The sequence below is a fragment of the Podarcis bocagei genome (genome assembly GCF_964188305.1).
Source record: "Podarcis bocagei genome assembly, chromosome: 14".
Classification (NCBI taxonomy): Eukaryota; Metazoa; Chordata; class Lepidosauria; order Squamata; family Lacertidae; genus Podarcis; species Podarcis bocagei.
This window is the reverse complement of record NC_138139.1, coordinates 19,013,253-19,031,967: the sequence shown is the minus strand read 5'-3', so window position 1 is coordinate 19,031,967 and position 18,715 is coordinate 19,013,253. Positions and strand designations below refer to the sequence as shown.

The following is an 18,715-nucleotide window of genomic DNA, read 5'->3' as shown; positions in this document are numbered from 1 at the left end:
CATAAGCAACAAGAAAGGCAGTGCTATCTGAGAAAGTAAGGCATATTCTGTGCTAGGCCTGGCATCCCTATATGTTAGGAGGCTGGGAGTGAGAATCTGCAGACTGGCCAGGATAAATATGGGCCAGGAGGTAGCCTTATAAAGAACATGTACAGAATTCCTGGATACCTGCAATTGCATACAGTTGTACCTTGGTTTTCGAACAACTTAGTTCTTGAAAGGTTTGGCTCCTGAATGCCGCAAACTCGGAAGTGACTGTTCCAGTTTGCAAACTATTTTTGGAAACCAAACGTCCGAAGGGGCTTCCGTTTGGCTGCAAGAGATTTCTGCAGCCAATTGGAAGCCGAGCTTTGGTTTCCAAACGTTTTGGAAGTCAAACGGACTTTTGGAACGGATTCCGTTCGACTTCCAAGGTACAACTGTATTTGGGCAGTCATAGAGTCCATAAAGGGACTCAGGTGGTGCTGTGGGTTAAACCACAGAGCCTAGAGCTTGCCGATCAGAAGGTCGGCAGTTTGAATCCCCGTGACGGGGTGAGCTCCCGTTGCTCGGTCCCTGCTCCTGCCAACCTAGCAGTTCGAAAGCACAAAGTGCAAGTAGATAAATAGGTACTGCTCTGGCGGGAAGGTAAACGGCATTTCCGTGCACTGCTCTAGTTCTCCAGAAGCAGTTTAGTCATGCTGGCCACATGACCTGGAAGCTGTACACTGGCTCCCTCGGCCAGTAAAGCGAGATGAACGCTGCTACCCCAGAGTCGTTCGTGACTGAACCTAACGGTCAGGGGTCCCTTTACCTTTTTTAGAGTTCATATCAAGAGTCAGTAGCCACACTGTTTCCCACAGCACATTTTTCTGCCTCCCCCCCATGCCTTCACATCTTTTGGGTGCGGGGAGAAGTTCCCCACTCTCCAAAGAGTCAAATGGTTTCCTCATAGTATGCGTACTCATGTCATTATACAAAAGGTGAACTAGGTTTTGCACTTTTATATACAGTGGTGCCTCGCAAGACAGAAAAACCCCTGACGAAAGGGTTTTCCGTTTTTGAGCTGCTTCGCAAGACGATTTTCCCTATGGGCTTGCTTTGCAAGACGAAAACGTCTTGCGAGTGTTCCGATTTCCCCCCGCTTCCCCCCCTTTTTCTAAGCCGCTAATAGCCTTTTAGCCGCTAATCCGCTAAGCCTTTAATAGCCGCTAAGCCTTTAATAGCCGCTAATCCGCTAATAGCGCTAATCTGCTAAGCCGCTAATAGGGTTGCTTCGCAAGACGAAAAAACCGCTAGACGAAGAGACTCGCGGAACGGATTAATTTCGTCTTGCGAGGCACCACTGTATTCTGTTTGACTGGAAGCAGCATTTGGATAAAATGAAGTTGTACACACAACAGTCTTGTTGTTGTTGGGGTTTTTTTTACAAGGCTTTGCTTTCCCACTATAGCCTCTAGTCAAACAGCTTGGCAAGTTTTTGAAGCGATTAAAAAACAAAACAAAAAACTTGCAAAACTAGATCAGATGTGAAAGCGCCCATAGCCTGAGATATGACCCCTCTGATAGCTCAGTTGGCAGAGCACAAGACTCTTGATCTCAGGGTCATGGGTTCAAGGGCAAAGGATTCCTGCACTGCAGGGGGGTTGGACTTGATGACCCTCATGGTCCCTTCCAACTCTACAATGCCATGATTCTGTGATTCCAAACCAACTTCAGTTCTCCAGTGAAAGATAAACTGTGTGGTATTCAACAAGACTTCAGTGTAAGGATTAGGGCTAGAGGATTCTACACCCCCCTCACCATTCCCAAATCTGCTCTGGAAGGTTAGGGAAAGCCCCCAGAATAGGTTTCAAGGGTGAGCAGGGGAGGAGATGGGGAGATCAGAATATCTGTTTAGTGCTACATTGGACATAACCCGCTGACTGCCCTCAGCCAAAGTCTCATGTGGGCCGCGGGCCATTTTTTTCTACATTCAGACCCAAATCTTGACTGTACAATTTCACATTCTTTGTTACATAGTTCCGAAGTCATTTCCTTCAGTCTTTCCTAGAGCTGGATTTAGGTTTGATGAGGCCCTCAGCTACTGAAGGTAATGGGGCCTTTTATATGTCCAGCTGTCCTTTGTCAACAACAAATTGTCGCTGTTTTTTGTGTCGAATAGATGCTATATGTTAATTTATGGACCTAATAGGTATCTAAAGCCATTTGCACATAACAAAGTATGTATTTTATCAAAGTACACCCAGTGGGTTTTTTCCCCTTTAAATTTTTTTGGGGCCCCCCAAGAGAGTGGGGGCCTAAGCTATAGCTTGTTTAGCTTGCACATAAATCCGACACACTCTTTCTGATGCCATCACTGATTGATGCCGTCTCCCATCGAAGGGCGGCAAAACCATATGAGGAAAGAGGCGGAAACGAAGGCAGTGGCAGAGAACAAGTCCGCTGACAAGACAGAGGAAGCCCACCCAATTCAACTTGATATCCAAAGGACTGCTCTGCAAAATGGAAGCCATCAGGGAAGTGTCAAAAGTCAATGCTTCAGTCTCAGTTGTGGGACGGCGATGGTGAGGATCCCCACCAAGGAGGAGATAAGGCCACAGAGCCCAATGATTCCAGGATTGGTTTTGTAGATTCCCAGCACGTCCAACGGACTAGAGAGATCGCAAAGGTTCTTCACCGTGTCCAGAAGCAAAGGAGGATGTTTCTTCAGCGTGATGTAGAGAAGGAGGAGAAATGGCTGCAGGCCACTAGTTGCCAGAGAAGTTAAGCTCTGGAGCCGAGATGAGTCCCCTTGAAGCTTCTCTTTCCGTGCAGTCTGCTCCATGCACCAGCAGAGCTCATACAAGTCGTTGACCAGGTTTATCAGCAGGGAATAGTAGTAGTATTTGGTCGCCCGGCTACGCCACTTCTTCTTGTTGATATCCGAGATGAGCCCCACGCTCTTCACCCACAAGACAGTGTCGCACATGAAGTACAGGACACGGTTGAGGTTGGAGGCAGTCAGGCAGCAGCGGGGAACCAAATCTGGCAACTGGGAGGCGTGTCTGGCCGAAACGAAGGCATGCAGCATGTTACCAAGCCTGAACACTGCAAGAGAACCCACAATTATTAGAATGGCCTTGTTTCCAGACAGTCTGTTTACTGAGCTTTCATCCCAATTTGCTTGGTCAAAGTTTGCACAGGAGATTATACGACAGCCACCGTTCACTGAGCATACATTATGATGTTTTTGTGGGGGTGACTGTAAGACATAATGTAAAGCAATTATCTCCCCCAACACACACTTTTCAGGGGATTTTCCCATTACTTTCCTTACCACAAATATACATATCTTGTGTGTATGTATATACATATGTGTAGGGAAAGTGCTTACAAAAACACACGCACACGAAGCCAGCTGGTTGCACAAGAGTGCCAAATCCACTTTAACAGCACATCCTGAATTTGATGGTTTGTGAGTGAACCCCACCCACAAAATCCCACCTGGAACTGGCTGGAGTTAATCGCATTTATTATCCCAATTACACTCCATCATTTGGCTGGATGGACAGGGTCCTACAGTCTTCTAAATATCAGCTTCTTGCAGGCAAGCGAACAATATATAACAGCAACACATAATGCAAGTTAGGGTCTTTAGAAGAGTAAAGTAAAGGTAAAGGGACCCCTGACCATCATGTCCAGTCGTGGCCGACTCTGGGGTTTCGGTGCTCATCTCGCTTTATTGGCTGAGGGAGCCGGCGTACAGCTTCCGGGTCATGTGGCCAGCATGACTAAGCCACTTCTGGCGAACCAGAGCAGAAGAGTACTTAAAAACAAAACAGATTTACTACATGGCTTCAGCAATACAAAAGGTGATGAGATGGGTAGACTTGCACACCTATTGCACAAAAAGTATTCCGCCAAGGAGAACGAGGTGAAGAGGCTGGGCAGGCCTCAATTTATCCTCCAGAAGACCACACTTGCTGGCTGGGCACTCCCCACCAAGCCGTCACTGCCAGATTGTGAATGGGGATGAGGCTAGGCCGAAAAGCCGCCTGACCGTTAAAGGTACGGTAAGTGGACGTGTCAACAACAAGCAAATGATAAAGCAGCTTTCATTTTTTTGTTTTCCTATTTCATAAAAGGTATACACTGTTTGATTGAAAACAACAACAAAACCCTCAAACCTCATCACCCAGTCAACAGACATGGATGCTTCTGGTATAGGAACTTAATCCAAGATCCATCAATATACCTCACACTGGGTACCAACAGCTGGATATTGGAGGAGATAAGACTTATACAGGAAGAATTGGGCTCAGATCTCTAGAACAGGGCACATTTTCATGGCGAGCACAGCATCCCCCTTTCCCACACAGTTTTAGAAGGAAGCTAACAGGCAAGATCTGCCCTTGGGAATCAGTCATGGATTTTAAAACTATTTCAACCACTTGGCTCCCCCCCCCCCCAGTGTACACTGCTTACTTACATGTTGAGCAATTTATTTATTAAAAGCCAATTAAGGTGACATGCTGAAACTGTGCAAAAGCAAAGGAGGATGTATAGGATTTTATGTGCAAGCATGTCCTCCTCAAATGGAGCATTTCCAGGTATAAGGGTGGATGAAATGCAGCCTGAGTCACTATGTCCATTCATGTCTACATCAATGAAATCACACATATAATTAATGCAAATTACTTAATTTAAAAAAACCTTGCAAAAACCTCTGTTGTGTTTGATCTCAGGCCCATTGGCTGAATGCAGTCCTCCAAAATTTTCTATTTAGCCTTTGATACTGTCCCCAGACCATACCCCTCACTGGTCCTGCTTTGCACCCCCCTTGGTTGTTTTTGCCTGTCTGGAACGTGTCCTTGAACTCTGATAATGCCTTGTGCTTGGCTGGCTGGAGTGGGGTTGTGTGGGTGTGTACCAACTAGCTTATGGTACAAAGATAACATTTACATACATTTTGCCTCTAGCCCCACCCACCACTGCCATGTGGCCCCCATAAAGTTGCCCAGAAGGGAATGTGGACCTTGGGCTTTCAAAGGTCCCCCACCCCTACAACAGACCATTTTTGATAGATCTTATGAAGAATTAGAAGCATGTGCTCTTCTCATTTCAATTAACAGGACTCCAAAGTAGCTCAAGTGCAGCAACACAGGCTCTACTGTTTTCATCATCATTTGTGATCTGTTTCAATTATATATTGCTTTTGTGCATTTGCAACTGGTCCTTTTTTCTGCTCCCCATCCCCAGATTATGCCTACAAAAGACGTGCCTCTCTCTCTCTCTCTTTTGGTATTTCCTTATAAGAAAACATACTTACACTTGCGGCCGGAGCGCATGCTCGCCTCCAGGTTTTTGAGCTTCATTATCACTTCCTCTCGGCTGGTCTTATGCTCTAACATATAGCTAAGCAGCATGCATGCATACTGAGTTGCTCTGGAATGGGGAGGAAAAACACGGAGAACCCAATTCACATCACAGGCAAAAGCAGAGGGACAGGACTGTCTCTCCCACAATTAAATTAAGGCAGAAGCATCAAAGGGACAGAACTATCCTTTTCCTTGGGGCGACTGCTCACAAAATATCCTTACGCACACAATTATGTTTCCTGGTTTAGGAGGCAACTCAAGCAGTGTGAACATGCACACAAGGACACGCACACTATAATCAAGAATCCATTACTGCAACATGCTGTGTGTGGGGCGACCATCGTGGCTGATCCGGAAATTCCAGCTAGTGCAAAATGCTGCGTTTGATGAGGACAGACTACCACCAGTACACAGCATTGGTGATTAAAAACTTACACTGGTTGCTCATATGGGTCCCTTATATCATGGCCCATTCATTGTGATCTTTGTGGAGTCCCTTGATGGTATCCCATGGCTCATAACTTTTAGAAGCCATTCTTTCAGTGCCTGTGGAACTCCTTCCCAATTGAGATCATAGAATCATAGAGTTGGAAGAGACCACAAGGGCCATCGAGTCCAACCCCCTGCCAAGCAGGAAACACCATCAGAGCACTCCTGACATATGGTTGTCAAGCCTCTGCTTAAAGACCTCCAAAGTAGGAGACTCCACCACACTCCTTGGCAGCAAATTCCACTGTCGAACAGCTCTTACTGTCAGGAAGTTCTTCCTAATGTTTAGGTGGAATCTTCTTTCTTGTAGTTTGGATCCATTGCTCCGTGTCCGCTTCTCTGGAGCAGCAGAAAACAACCTTTCTCCCTCCTCTATGTGACATCCTTTTATATATTTGAACATGGCTATCATATCACCCCTTAACCTCCTCTTCTCCAGGCTAAACATGCCCAGCTCCCTTAGCCGTTCCTCATAAGGCATCGTTTCCAGGCCTTTGACCATTTTGGTTGCCCTCCTCTGGACACGTTCTAGTTTGTCAGTGTCCTTCTTGAACTGTGGTGCCCAGAACTGGACACAGTACTCCAGGTGAGGTCTGACCAGAGCAGAATACAGTGGCACTATTACTTCCCTTGATCTAGATGCTATACTCCTATTGATGCAGCCCAGAATTGCACTGGCTTTTTTAGCTGCAGCGTCACACTGTTGGCTCATGTCAAGTTTGTGGTCAAACAGCCAGCCTCCTATAACGGTTATTGGTTATAGGCTTGTTGTTCCAGCAAGCATTGAAAGGTGGTCTTTGGTTTCCTTCGAACTTTGTATTGTTTTATTGACCCATTTTCTGTGGGTTGTTTTTTTTTTATGTCCAGCACCTAGAAATGATTAAGTGGTATGTAAATGAATCAAAATATATAAATTAAAAATGTATATTATTAGCAAACACCCAAGAGTAAGAGCAGGTATTCTTGAAATGTGTTGGCTTGGAGCATGCAAGCATCTCCCTGACTCCCATTTCTTTCCTAAAGTCTGGCCCAGTTCACACATTGTGCTAAACCAAGGTTAATGATGTGCCTTCCTGGACTGTTTAGAAAACAAACCATGACCCCCGATTGAGGTGCGAATCTAAGCCAGGGACTGTGCTTTGTTTCCTCCCAAATATCTGGAGGGCGTCAGGTTGGCAAAGGCTGCCTGGCACCAGTTCTACAGAATTTCAGACAGGAGCATCTTACAGCATCTCCCAAAAATACCAAGGACTGAATCTGGCACCTTCTGTGTGCAAAGAATTTGCCCTATTACTGAGTTATGACTAAATGAGGCAGCATTCTCCCTTCGGCTGCTTCGCACATCAGCTGCGTTCCTGTTTTTCTAGCACTACCAGGGATGGATGAACCTGTCCTTTTTGACTTCTATTAACTTTCTCATTTTTTCCAGCCTTAGGTTGAGTCCTCCACATTTCTCCGGAAATTTGTTTTTTGTTTTTTTAAATAAAATTTTTATTGGGTTTTCACAGTTTATATAAACATACACAATACATAACACAAACACACAAACACAAAGACAAACATGCATAAATTCAAATCCTTAATTTCTTAACCACTTTCCCTGACTTCCCCACACCTCCCCTTCTTGCATCCTAATTCCAATAATTAACTCAGCAAGTTCTTATCTCCAACTTTAACCTTATTAATATTTTACTTAATTCTTCTTAATTAACCGAATTTAACTTGTAAACCTCAATTGAACCAGAATGCCCATCATTTGTATCCTTTTCTAAGGTCGACCTACATTCCCTTCCACAAATTTCCCAGTTTTTAAACTAATTAAAAAACATAATAACATAAAACAACATATAATTGTACACCCTTTGGATTCCAAAGCTCTCGCCCCCCCTTTCCTGGTTTCGATCTGGCTGTGACATCTGTCACCCCATTGATCGCCAGGGTTGATTCGGCTGATCTGGCTGGCTAGGCGGGTGTCCCCTTCCTCCCTCACCGCTCCATGTGCGTCCCTCCCGAAGCTGCGCGCTCGGTGGAAGAGGACGACCATCCCAGATAGAAGGAGTGTACCGTTCTTCGGTCAAGGGTATACGATAGCTGCGCTCCCCTGCTAGAACCTCCAAACAAGCTCAAGGTCCATTTCTCCGGAAATTTGTGGCTGTTATTTTGTTTTTTGTTTTTTAATCCTCATAAAAATCCACCAGTATTTTTCCACGTGAATTTTACCTGTTTTTGTATGCCGTTCCAACCAAGACACACATCATTGCAAGCGGATCCCTCCCCCTCCAATATACAGCGGTACCTCGGGTTACATACGCTTCAGGTTACAGACTCCGCTAATCCAGAAATAGTACCTCAGGTTAAGAACTTTGCTTCAGGATGAGAACAGAAATCGTGCTCCGGCGGTGCGGCGGCAGCAGGAGGCCCCCTTAGCTAAAGTGGTGCTTCAGGTTAAGAACAGTTTCAGGTTAAGGACGGACCTCAGGAACGAATTAAGTACTTAACCTGAGGTACCACTGTATTGCATGCTTATGTGCTACTTTCACCAATAAATGTATTTTCATGCACACTTTCCCCAGATATATACATTGATGTGTACATTTTCTGTCGGGAGACCAGCCTCGCAAAAATCAAAGGAGTGTGAATTTTGAAGAATAGTTGGTAATGGTTTCCATGTTGGTTCAAAAAGCTTCTCATAAAAATGCAATCATAACAGATTTGCTTCCCCACCCTCTCTTGTAGAGTTTTCTTTTAGTAAAGTCTGTGCATGATTTGATGAAATTCGGTCTGGTCTGAGTTCCTGAACCCTTTAATTCTGACCACGCTTTTCGGAGCAAGGGTCATCCACCACACAGGGCAACAGAAAACAAGTCTGCCAAATCTTCTGCACGACAGCCCTTCAGATATGTGAATACTTCTCTTCTCCAGGCTAAACATAACTAGCTTTGCTATTCCTCACATGATTGGGTTTTCACAGAAGAGAGATCGAGAGATCAGCTGTTCATTGCTCCAGATTAAACTGCTGCTGACAAGAGCACCGCAGTTTCAAAAATAATTATAATCAATTTCTTTTATAAGCCACTTCCGCCTCCTGAAGCTCAGACAATACATGCCTAATTTTTATCCTCACAAAAGCCCAATGAGATAGGCAAGGCTGAGAACTAGTGACTGGCCCAAAGTCACCCAGTGAGCTTCATGTTGATATTATTATTAGTATTATTTTTATTAATACCCCGCCCATCTGGCTAGGTTTCGCCAGCCACTCTGGGAGGTTCCCAACAGAATATTAAAAACACAATAAAACATCAAACATTAAAAACTTCCCTGAACAGGGCTGCCTTCAGATGTCTTCTAAAAGTCAGAGAGTTGTTTATTTCCTTGACATCTGGTGGGAGAGCATTCCACAGGGCGGGCGCCACCACCAAGTAGGCCCTCTGCCTGGTTCCCTGTAAGCTCACTTCTCACAGGGAGGGAACCGCTAGAAGGCCCTCGGAGCTGGACCTCAGTATCTGGGCTGAATGACGGGGGTGGAGACTTGATTTGAACCTCAGTTTTCCTAGCTCCAGTGTTACACTCAGTAGAAGGCAGTATTTTATGTTTGTTCTATGAGTCATACCACTGACCCATCGAGCTCAGTATGTTGGCACAATGGGTCTGGCTGTTAACCAGAAGGTTGGCAGTTTGAACCTACCCAGGGACAGCTGTGGACCACAGATTGTTAAATTTGCCAAAGGCCTAGGAAAAGAGGAATGTTTTTGGCTGGCACCTAAAGATATGGAACGAAGGCACCATGCATTGTAGGGGGTTGGGCTAGATGACCCTCGGCTTCCCTTCAAACTCTATGATTCTATAATAATCTACTGCCTACTCGGACTGGTAGCAGCCTTTCCAGGGTTTCAGGCAGGGGACACCCCTTATGGTTTAGAGCAGGCATAGGCAAACTCGACCCTCCAGATGTTTTGGGACTACAACGCCCATCATCCCTGACCACTGGTCAGATCATGGGAGTCGTAGTCCCCAAACATCTGGAGGGTCGAGTTTGCCTATGCCTGGTTCAGAGGGGTGTTCCTGGGTTGCATTTCATTTCTATGAAGTTGTATGCAGTACTTAAGGCAGAGATCCTACAACCTAATTTACCAGGGAGTAAGTCCTTCTGAGTTCAACGGGAGCTACTACCGAGCATAGGGACGCGGGTGGTGCTGTGGGTAAAACCTCAGCGCCTAGGACTTGCCGATCGCATGGTCGGCGGTTCGAATCCCCGCGGCAGGGTGCGCTCCCGTCGTTCGGTCCCAGAGCCTGCCAACCTAGCAGTTCGAAAGCACCTCCGGGTGCAAGTAGATAAATAGGGACCGCTTACCAGCGGGAAGGTAAACGGCGTTCTGTGTGCTGCGCTGGCTTGCCAGATGCAGCTTGTCACGCTGGCCACGTGACCCGGAAGTGTTTGCGGACAGCGCTGGCTCCTGGCCTATAGAGTGAGATGAGCGCACAACCCTAGAGTCTGGCAAGACTGGCCCGTACGGGCAGGGGTACCTTTACCTTTACCTTTTACTACTGAGCATACAGTGCTTTTTTCCTGGGGGTACACATACCCCCAAACATTTTGTGAATCTTTGTACTTTTGTCCATTTACTGTATTTATTTCCCCCCGATTTGAACTCTAAAATGGTGATTTTCTTGAGTCCAAATGAGTACCCCTAAACTTTTAGAAAAAAAGCACGGCGAGTATATAGGATTGCACAATTGCTTCTCTCTCTCTCTCTGTTTTTGGTGTGGTGGGAAAGGCTTGCGAATTCGACAACTCTATCTGAACACCGCCTTAAAAGTGCCTTTAGCAATAAATGCAAAATAAAGCTAAAACAAAACCAAAACTTTTGGAGGACACCTGCCATTCAGCCCGCCCACCCACTCGCCTCTTTCCTTCCCCCCTCACCGAAAGAGCCGATCTCGACCCTGGGTCTGGTTGGTGAAGTGCACAAACGCTTCCATTTGCAAAGGCGGCGGCAAACCCCACGCCGGACGGCGGCCAAGCAGCTCGGAACCCCGACACGGAACTTCCCGCAACGCGCCACCTGTGCGATCAGCTGGCTCTCGGGGAGTGGGCGTGGTCAGAGTTAGCCCCGCCTCCCCGCCCGTAGATCGCCCAGCCTCTCAAAAACGGCTGGCCTTCCTTCCTTCCGGGTCTGGGTTACTATGGCAACGTGTCAACTTCCGGAAACAGGTGCAGGGTGCTTTATGTGTGTGTGTGTGTGTGTGTGTGTGTGCGCGCGTGTACACGTGTATAAGTGCGGGGCTGGGGTTTGGAAAGCGGAGTAAGGGGTTGTGATTTGTTATTGTGAAATCAATTAATAAGATTCATTAACATGTCTCTGGAGCTCAGCACCGTGTGTGTGTGTGTGTGTGTGTGTGTGTGTGTGTGTACACACACACACACACACACACACACACACACACACACACACACACACACACACATATTTATCTTCCTCACATGCACTTTTTTTTTAAATGGGGCCAGTTGGTTTGAGAGTAAGAGTGGAGATGAGGAACTATATAACCTTTAGAATGGTTTATTGAATATTTACAGATAAATTGTAAAGAGATTGAAAACATTGGCGGGATTACTGCAATAACCTGCAGTTTCATAAGTGTATATATTTAAAGAAGATTAATAAATGAACAAATTAAGTTAATGTAGATATGCAGAAGATGTTAAAAATAAATTTAAGGAACTGCAGAAGTCGGGGGAGGAAGTCAAGTTTTGAAATCAGTGAAAATGTATAAATCTGAAAAGTATAAATTATAAATTAAAAGGTATAAATTATACTTAAAAAGTATAAATTATATATTACAGTACTTTTTTCTGGGGGGGGGGGACACAAACCCCTAAACATCTTTGTACTTTTGTCCATTTACTGTATTTAATTTTCCCAATTTGAACTATAAAATGGGGGTTTTCTTGTGTCAAAATGAGAGTACCCCTAAACATTTTTTTAAGGAAAAAAAGCGCTCTCTCTCTCTCTCTCTCTCTCTGTGTGTGTGTGTGTAAAACACCTTTAGGAGACATCCCTGTATAGGGAAGTTTTTTTAATGTTTTATTTTGTTTTTATATATGTTGGAAGCTGTCCAGAGTGGCTGAGGCAACTCAGTGAGATACGTGGGATACAAATAAATAATAATAATAATTCTTATTATGACACTAGGTCCAGGGAGATCCAGGTTCAAATCCCTCACGTACCCATAAAGCTCGTTGTGTGACCTTGGGCTGCTTACACAGGCACACCCAGTGTAATCTACCTCATAGGGTGGTTGTGCAGATTCAACTGGGAGTAGGAACCATCTACACTCTCTGGAGCCCTTTAGTGTATAAGGTGATTATAAAACACACACACCTGCACACAGCCCTGTGAGGTAGCTGAGGGAAAGCAACTGATCCAGGGTTTCACCCACTTGAGTATCCATTTGGACGATAAAGTTATTAGTCTAGTGTTGGAGACAGCATGGCTTTGAATAACATCTGCTGGGGATCCCTAGTAGGAGAGCACTGTTTTATCTGTTTTATCAAGCAAGACTTTCCTGAACTTTACTTCTGAGGAGTCAGGGGCATATTTGCTTTCTAGTGAGGAACACAGTCACACTGAATTCTATTCTGGTAGAGCAGAACATAAGAAGAGCTATGCTGGATCAGATGAAAGTCCCATTTAGTTAGGCATCTTGTTCTCATGGTGGCTAACTTGATGCCTATGGGAAGCCCAAATGCTGGACCTCAGCACCATAGTGCTGTCCTCACCCTCCCTTTTGGTTGTGGTATGAAGCAGGTATTGCTTCTCAAAATATAATGAACTGCTTTTGAGTGGGGGGAAATACCTGATCAATAATCAGATTATATTTTACTACAGGGCTTTCTTAATATTCAAAGCTGCCAAACTTCTTGTAGAGGGACAATAGAAGTGGCACAAAAATGCCCGTCTTCCTCCGGAAGCAGCCCCTGGACATACCTTCACCCACTGAAAAGGACTGGATTAAGAAAGATGAAGAAGAGGACATATACTTGAAAGATCCATATGAGTACCTTGATTTTTTGCCTCAGCCTTATCGGATGATCAATAAACTGGTGAATCTTTTGCTTGAGCGGACCTGGGAAATTGTTGAGGGGCCGCAACCATTACAGGAAACCAGGCAGCCGAAGGTTCCGCCCCCAAAGTACCCACCTTCATCTGAATTCCAGGTACTCATTCCCGGGCAAATTGTGGGATGATTAGTTCTTACTTAGCAGTAGCTCCCCAATGAATTCAGTAGGCTATAACAAAGAGTCTTGTGGCACCTTAAAGGCTAACAAAGTTATTATGGCATAAGCTTTTTGTGGACTAGAAACTACTTCACCATATGTATGAAGTGTTTTTCTGAGGTGGTAGGCATATAATATACACATGATTGTTAGTGGGTGGGATGGTGAGGTAAGAGGGAAATGAACTGCAGTAAGCACAGACTGTGGTGGTTATTTAACAGGGGACGCGGGTGGCGCTGTGGGTAAAAGCCTCAGCACCTAGGGCTTGCCGATCGAAAGGTCGGCGGTTCGAATCCCCACGGCGGGGTGCGCTCCTGTTGCTCGGTCCCAGCGCCTGCCAACCTAGCAGTTCGAAAGCACCCCCGGGTGCAAGTAGATAAATAGGGACCGCTTACTAGCGGGAAGGTAAACAGCGTTTCCGTGTGCTGCACTGGCTCACCAGATGCAGCTTTGTCACACTGGCCACGTGACCCGGAAGTGTCTCCGGACAGCGCTGGCCCTCGGCCTCTTGAGTGAGATGGGCGCACAACCCTAGAGTCTGTCAAGACTGGCCCATACTGGCAGGGGTACCTTTACCTTTACCTTTAACATGTGTGCAAAATGGCTAGTGTGGTTATTAATATGGCAGCATTGAAAATAACACTAATATTTATCAGCAGTGCATTAATGCATGTAATGGGATTAATTGCTGAGCTGGGCATTGTGCTTTCTTCACTTTCCATATTCCCAGGTTGAGGGAAGGGCAAACTGCATGGTAGCCGCTGGAGAATTCATCTTCATTGGCTTTTCTATGGGACTATCTGTCTTCAGCATACCTACATGTGAAAAGCCCACATGCGAGAAGGTATGTGCTTGGGAGGCAGCCAACGTTGAGATTTGTGCCATCAAGGTTTCAAACTTTGGCAGTAGCTCCTATCTCATTGGTTCAGTGGATGAGCTGGGTAAGTATATTTAACACCCATCTGCAAATTAATTATGTTTTCTACACTATTTTCTATCCCACCTGTCTTATGAGGAGCTCAGGCCTCTGTTATGTTTGTCCTATCAACCCTGTGAGAGGGATCTGTATTGTTTCTATTTTACAGAAGGGAGAACTAAAGGAAGGAAGTGGCTTGCTCGGGATCACATAGTAATAATAATAATAATAATTTATTATTTATACCCCGCCCATCTGGCTGGGTTTCCCCAGCCACTCTGGGCGGCTTCCAAAAGAATATTAAAATACTATGATACATCAAACATTAAAAGCTTCCCTAAACAGGGCTGCCTTCAGATGTCTTCTAAAAGTCTGGTAGTTGTTGTTCTCTTTGACATCTGGTGGGAGGGCGTTCCACAGGGAGGGCGCCACTACCGAGAAGGCCCTCTGCCTGGTTCCCTGTAACTTGGCTTCTCGCAGTGAGGGAACCGCCAGAAGGCCCTTGGTGCTGGACCTCAGTGTTCGGGTAGAACGATGGAGGTGGAGACGCTCCTTCAGGTATACTGGACCGAGGCCGTTTAGGGCTTTAAAGGTCAGCACCAACACTTTGAATTGTGCTTGGAAACGTACTGGGAGCCAATGTAGGTCTTTCAGTTATATGGTCTCGGCGGCCGTTCCCAGTCACCAGTCTGGCTGCTGCATTCTGGATTAGTTGTAGTTTCCGGGTCACCTTCAAAGGTAGCCCCACGTAGAGCGCATTGCAGTAGTCCAAGCGGGAGATAACCAGAGCATGCACCACTCTGGCGAGGCAGTCCACGGGCAGATAGGGTCTCAGCCTACGTACCAGATGGAGCTGGTACACAGCTGCCCTGGACACGGATTTAACCTGTGCCTCCATGGACAGCTGTGAGTCCAAAATGACTCCCAGGCTGCGCACCTGGTCCTTCAGGGGCACGGTTACCCCATTCAGGACCAGGGAATCCCCCACACCTGCCCGCCTCCTGTCCCCCAGAAACAGTACTTCTGTCTTGTCAGGATTCAATCTCAATCTGTTTGCCACCATCCATCCTCCAACCGCCTCCAGACACTCACACAGGATTGTCACCGCCTTCACTGGTTCTGATTTGAAAGAAAGGTAGAGCTGGGTATCATCTGCATACTGATGAACACCCAGCCCAAACCCCCTGATAATCTCTCCCAGCGGCTGCATGTAGATGTTGAAAAGCATGGGGGAGAGGACAGAACCCTGAGGCACCCCACAAGTGAGAGCCCAGGGGTCTGAACACTCATCCCCCACCACCACTTTCTGAACACGGCCCAGGAGGAAGGAGCGGAACCACATAGTGGCCCCATGCCTTTTCTCGTTGCCTGGTTGTATTCTGAAAACCTCCCTGTGCTTTAATGACAACTAAGAAGCACAAATCCTGCCCGAGACTATGTTGTTTATTGTCTTTTTCAGCTTAATTTTGGCAACTGAAGCAGCTCTGTAGTCATATGTCTGAGTTGTCCTGCTACTTGGATACCCACATTCAGCCAGTTCTGTGCCAGAACTGGTGCATGACTCGGATTTTGCAAGAAACTGCCCCCACGCTAGCAACCATTCTCTTTTTCAAATAAGAGAGTAAGGTGTGATGAGTACGCTGATGATGCCCAGCTCTATTTTTTTGTGTATCATCTAATTTAGGAAAGCTGTGTAAGCCATGGACCAGCACCTGGGCTTGATGGTAGGCTGGAGGAGGGTCAGCAAATTGAATCTGAATCTTGGCAAGATGGAGGTGCACTGCCTGACCAATTCCAGTCTGGATAATTGATCAATTGCCTACTATAGATATACTTCCCCTGAGGTGCTCCTGGATTTATTTCTGTGACTGGAGCTCAGGTGACCTCAGTGGCTAGGATTCCCTTTTACCAAGATAGTACAATTACTGCTCTCCATGCTGTAGTAACCTCCCAGCTGGATTACTGCAATTCATTGCAGTGCTTTCTATGTAGGGTTGTCCTTGAAGTTGGGCTGGTGCAAAATTCAGCAGCTGAACTTGGGACAGGATACCACCAGCATGTTCCCCTGCTGCTGGAAGAATTGCACTGGCTGCCAGCTACTAAGCTAAGTTCATGGTGCGGGTTTTGGTGCAGAAATCACTATACAACTTGGGACCAGGATAACTGAAATAATGTTTCTTCCCTTATGAAACTGCAGATACCATCTCATCAGGAGGCCTGTTCCATACTATGTTGGAATTGGGATTTTAGCATGACAGCACCGGTCCTTTCCATTGTGTTTCAAACCAGCACCATCTCTATTGGATCATAGCCAATGTTAGTCCTGCTCAGAGTAAACCCACTGAGATGAATGACCATGGCTAACTTAGATAAGTTAATCTCAGCTGTTGTCAGGGATAGAACCTGGGACCTTCTGCATGCAGAGCAGATTCTCTGCCACTTAACTACAGAGATCCCTTTGCTACATAAAACCCACCCCCTTTTGCTATTGCTTCTCCAGTTGGTGACTTGCTGGATTGCTGATGGTCACAGGTAAGAGATGTTCACAGGTAAGCAGCAAGCCGGGTAGCATGAGATGCTAGGGCTCAAAGGAGCAGGGCTGCTCCTCAGCTATGCAGATGTTATATCTTGCCTTTACTCCAGGGCACTCAAGGCACAGCATCCACGATTCTCCCGCTTCTATTTTACCCTCACCACAACTCTATGAGGTAGGTTAGGCTACAAGATAGTAGCTGGCCCAAGGTCACGAGCGAACTTCATGGATGAGCAGGAATTAGTATTTTCACCTCTCAGAACTCTCCGAAGGGAAAACTGATCATTTATAAGACTTGTCATTTAATGGATAATGGAAAAGAGGAAACCTGATGTGCTAATGAACATGAAAGAAAAGGTATCCTAGTGCAATTTCTTCTGTTGTTGTGTTCCAGGTATTGCTCGTCTTTTTTACTTTTTCAAGGAGAATCTGCTGTCTATAAAAGCCATAAATGAAGTGGTGAGTCCCCACTATATATCTATCTCTTATAGTTACTGGTTGTCTGAATCTCAGCTTTTGGAAAACCCAGTTATCCAAATCCATTGTGCCCATATTGTACCCATATTGGTACAATTCTAAGTAAAAGGCACTTCCATCCATCCATATGTATAATTATTCACACACACACACCACACACACACACACATCTTTTCCCCATACTATTTGATATACAGCCTGATAACGGTCCTGCTTTACTTGGAAGACCTGTATTTTCAGTGGTGTTTATATTTTCAGTGGTGTTTCTAAAACAGTGCCCCAACTTTCTGCATGCTTACTTGGACTTGCTTACTTACAAGTCCCATTTCACTCAGTAGGCCATCTGAGTAAACATGCTTTGGCTCGGTCTGAATGTAAAATGAGGTTAAATGTGAATGACCGACAGCGGCCAAACTTAAACCATAAGAAGTCTCACAGATGCCAGTGGAAGAGATGCATGACTCAGTCCTATGCATCTTTACTCCAAAGTAGGTCTGACTTTGTACAGGATTTGTACAGGAGGGCTTGCTACATGATACATACATGATAAAGCCAATTTTAGCCATTTCACCCCTTGTTTTTTCCTGTAAGACCAATTGCAGTCCTTAACGGTCGTCAACAGGTTTACCACACCTATCAGCCAATCACCTATTCCCACCACCCTTCTGAGTAATACCCCTCCCCACCCTCTCACTATATAGACGGGTCTGGTAACTTCTGTTTCAGTGTATCTGAAGAAGTGTGCATGCACACGAAAGCTCATACCAATAACAATCTTAGTTGGTCTCTAAGGTGCTACTGGAAGGATTTTTTTGTTGTTGCTTGCTACTTAGTATGTGTGTATAAAATTGAACCATTAGCATATCCTTTCCCGTAAATATTAATGGGACTTAATTTTGGTTGTACTATGTCAGCAGTTATTGTTGACTTTATGCATGCATGCTAAAAGTCCCGACTGGTGCTGCTTCAAGGTTTTTACATATCTGCTATACTCAGGGCTGGCCCACCTACAAGGCAAGATGAAGCAGCCACTTTGGGCAGCAGAAAGTCTCACCCCATTGCCTCTGCTGCCAATTTCTGGCAATTTTTTGCTGAAATTTTGAAAGATCTTGCAGAGTGTGAGAGATCTCGCCAGATTTTGGTGAGATCTCACTGGAAATCGGCGCTGGCTTGCTTCTCCACTAGCAGCGGAGAGGGTGGGGTGCTGCTTTTTCATTTTGCTTCAAGCAGCAAAACTGGATGTGTCAGCCCTGACTATACTTATCCTTCCAAGCCTCTTGCAGCCAGCCTATACTCTGCATTACCTGCATAGAACTGTCACTTCTGGGCTGAGTGTTTTGATGGTCCACCTTCCTGTTGATGCCAGCTTTCTTCCTGAATGAGGTCCTCTGCGTTCATCAACCGTCCAGCGGCAGGCGGAAAATCAATAGGCACAGCTTTCCCCACTGTGTAGTCCTTATCTGCAGCCAAGTCCAACTGTTAAAATGAGTTACTTCTATTGAACTCTGGAGGCAATGATGAATGTGATAAAGCCACGTATGCTTTATTGTGCATTTCCCTGGCAGAACATCAAGGTTTCTTCATCAGAGTCTTCTAATGAAAGGTGGTGTGCTCAGAGTCAAACACATAAATGACAAAAGAGCTTCTTTTGCAACAAACCTGCCAGATCAGGTTTCCCGACT

At 45.7% G+C, this 18,715-nt stretch overlaps 2 protein-coding genes across 7 annotated transcripts in view; one reads left to right on the top strand and one right to left on the bottom strand.

Moving 5' to 3' along the window:
* Positions 1–1,333: 1,333 nt before the first annotated feature.
* PEX11A (peroxisomal biogenesis factor 11 alpha) lies at positions 1,334–18,630 on the bottom strand. 2 transcript variants are annotated; one of them, XM_081171323.1, is made up of 3 exons: positions 18,338–18,630; positions 5,291–5,406; positions 1,334–3,069 (listed from the first exon to the last, which is right to left on the bottom strand). In XM_081171323.1, exons 2-3 carry the CDS (start codon positions 5,385–5,387, stop codon positions 2,513–2,515), a joined length of 654 nt encoding a protein of 217 aa, XP_081027449.1. In that variant the 5' UTR covers positions 5,388–5,406; positions 18,338–18,630; the 3' UTR covers positions 1,334–2,512. The 2 variants fall into 2 exon arrangements, with proteins under 2 accessions (XP_081027449.1, XP_081027448.1); XM_081171322.1 differs by lacking the exon at positions 18,338–18,630 and adding an exon at positions 10,753–10,928.
* WDR93 (WD repeat domain 93) overlaps positions 10,926–18,715 on the top strand; it is a 31,907-nt gene continuing 24,117 nt past the window's right edge. For 3 of the 5 annotated variants that reach the window (XM_081171136.1, XM_081171132.1, XM_081171135.1), the window contains exons 1-4: positions 10,926–11,040; positions 12,719–13,047; positions 13,838–14,048; positions 16,951–17,015. In XM_081171136.1, the coding sequence (XP_081027262.1) occupies positions 12,781–13,047; positions 13,838–14,048; positions 16,951–17,015 (543 nt within the window). In that variant the 5' untranslated portion in view covers positions 10,926–11,040; positions 12,719–12,780. Of the gene's footprint in view, positions 11,041–11,075; positions 11,105–12,034; positions 12,191–12,718; positions 13,048–13,837; positions 14,049–16,950; positions 17,016–18,715 lie in introns of those variants that run through there. The other 2 variants (XM_081171134.1, XM_081171133.1) reach the window with 2 other exon arrangements.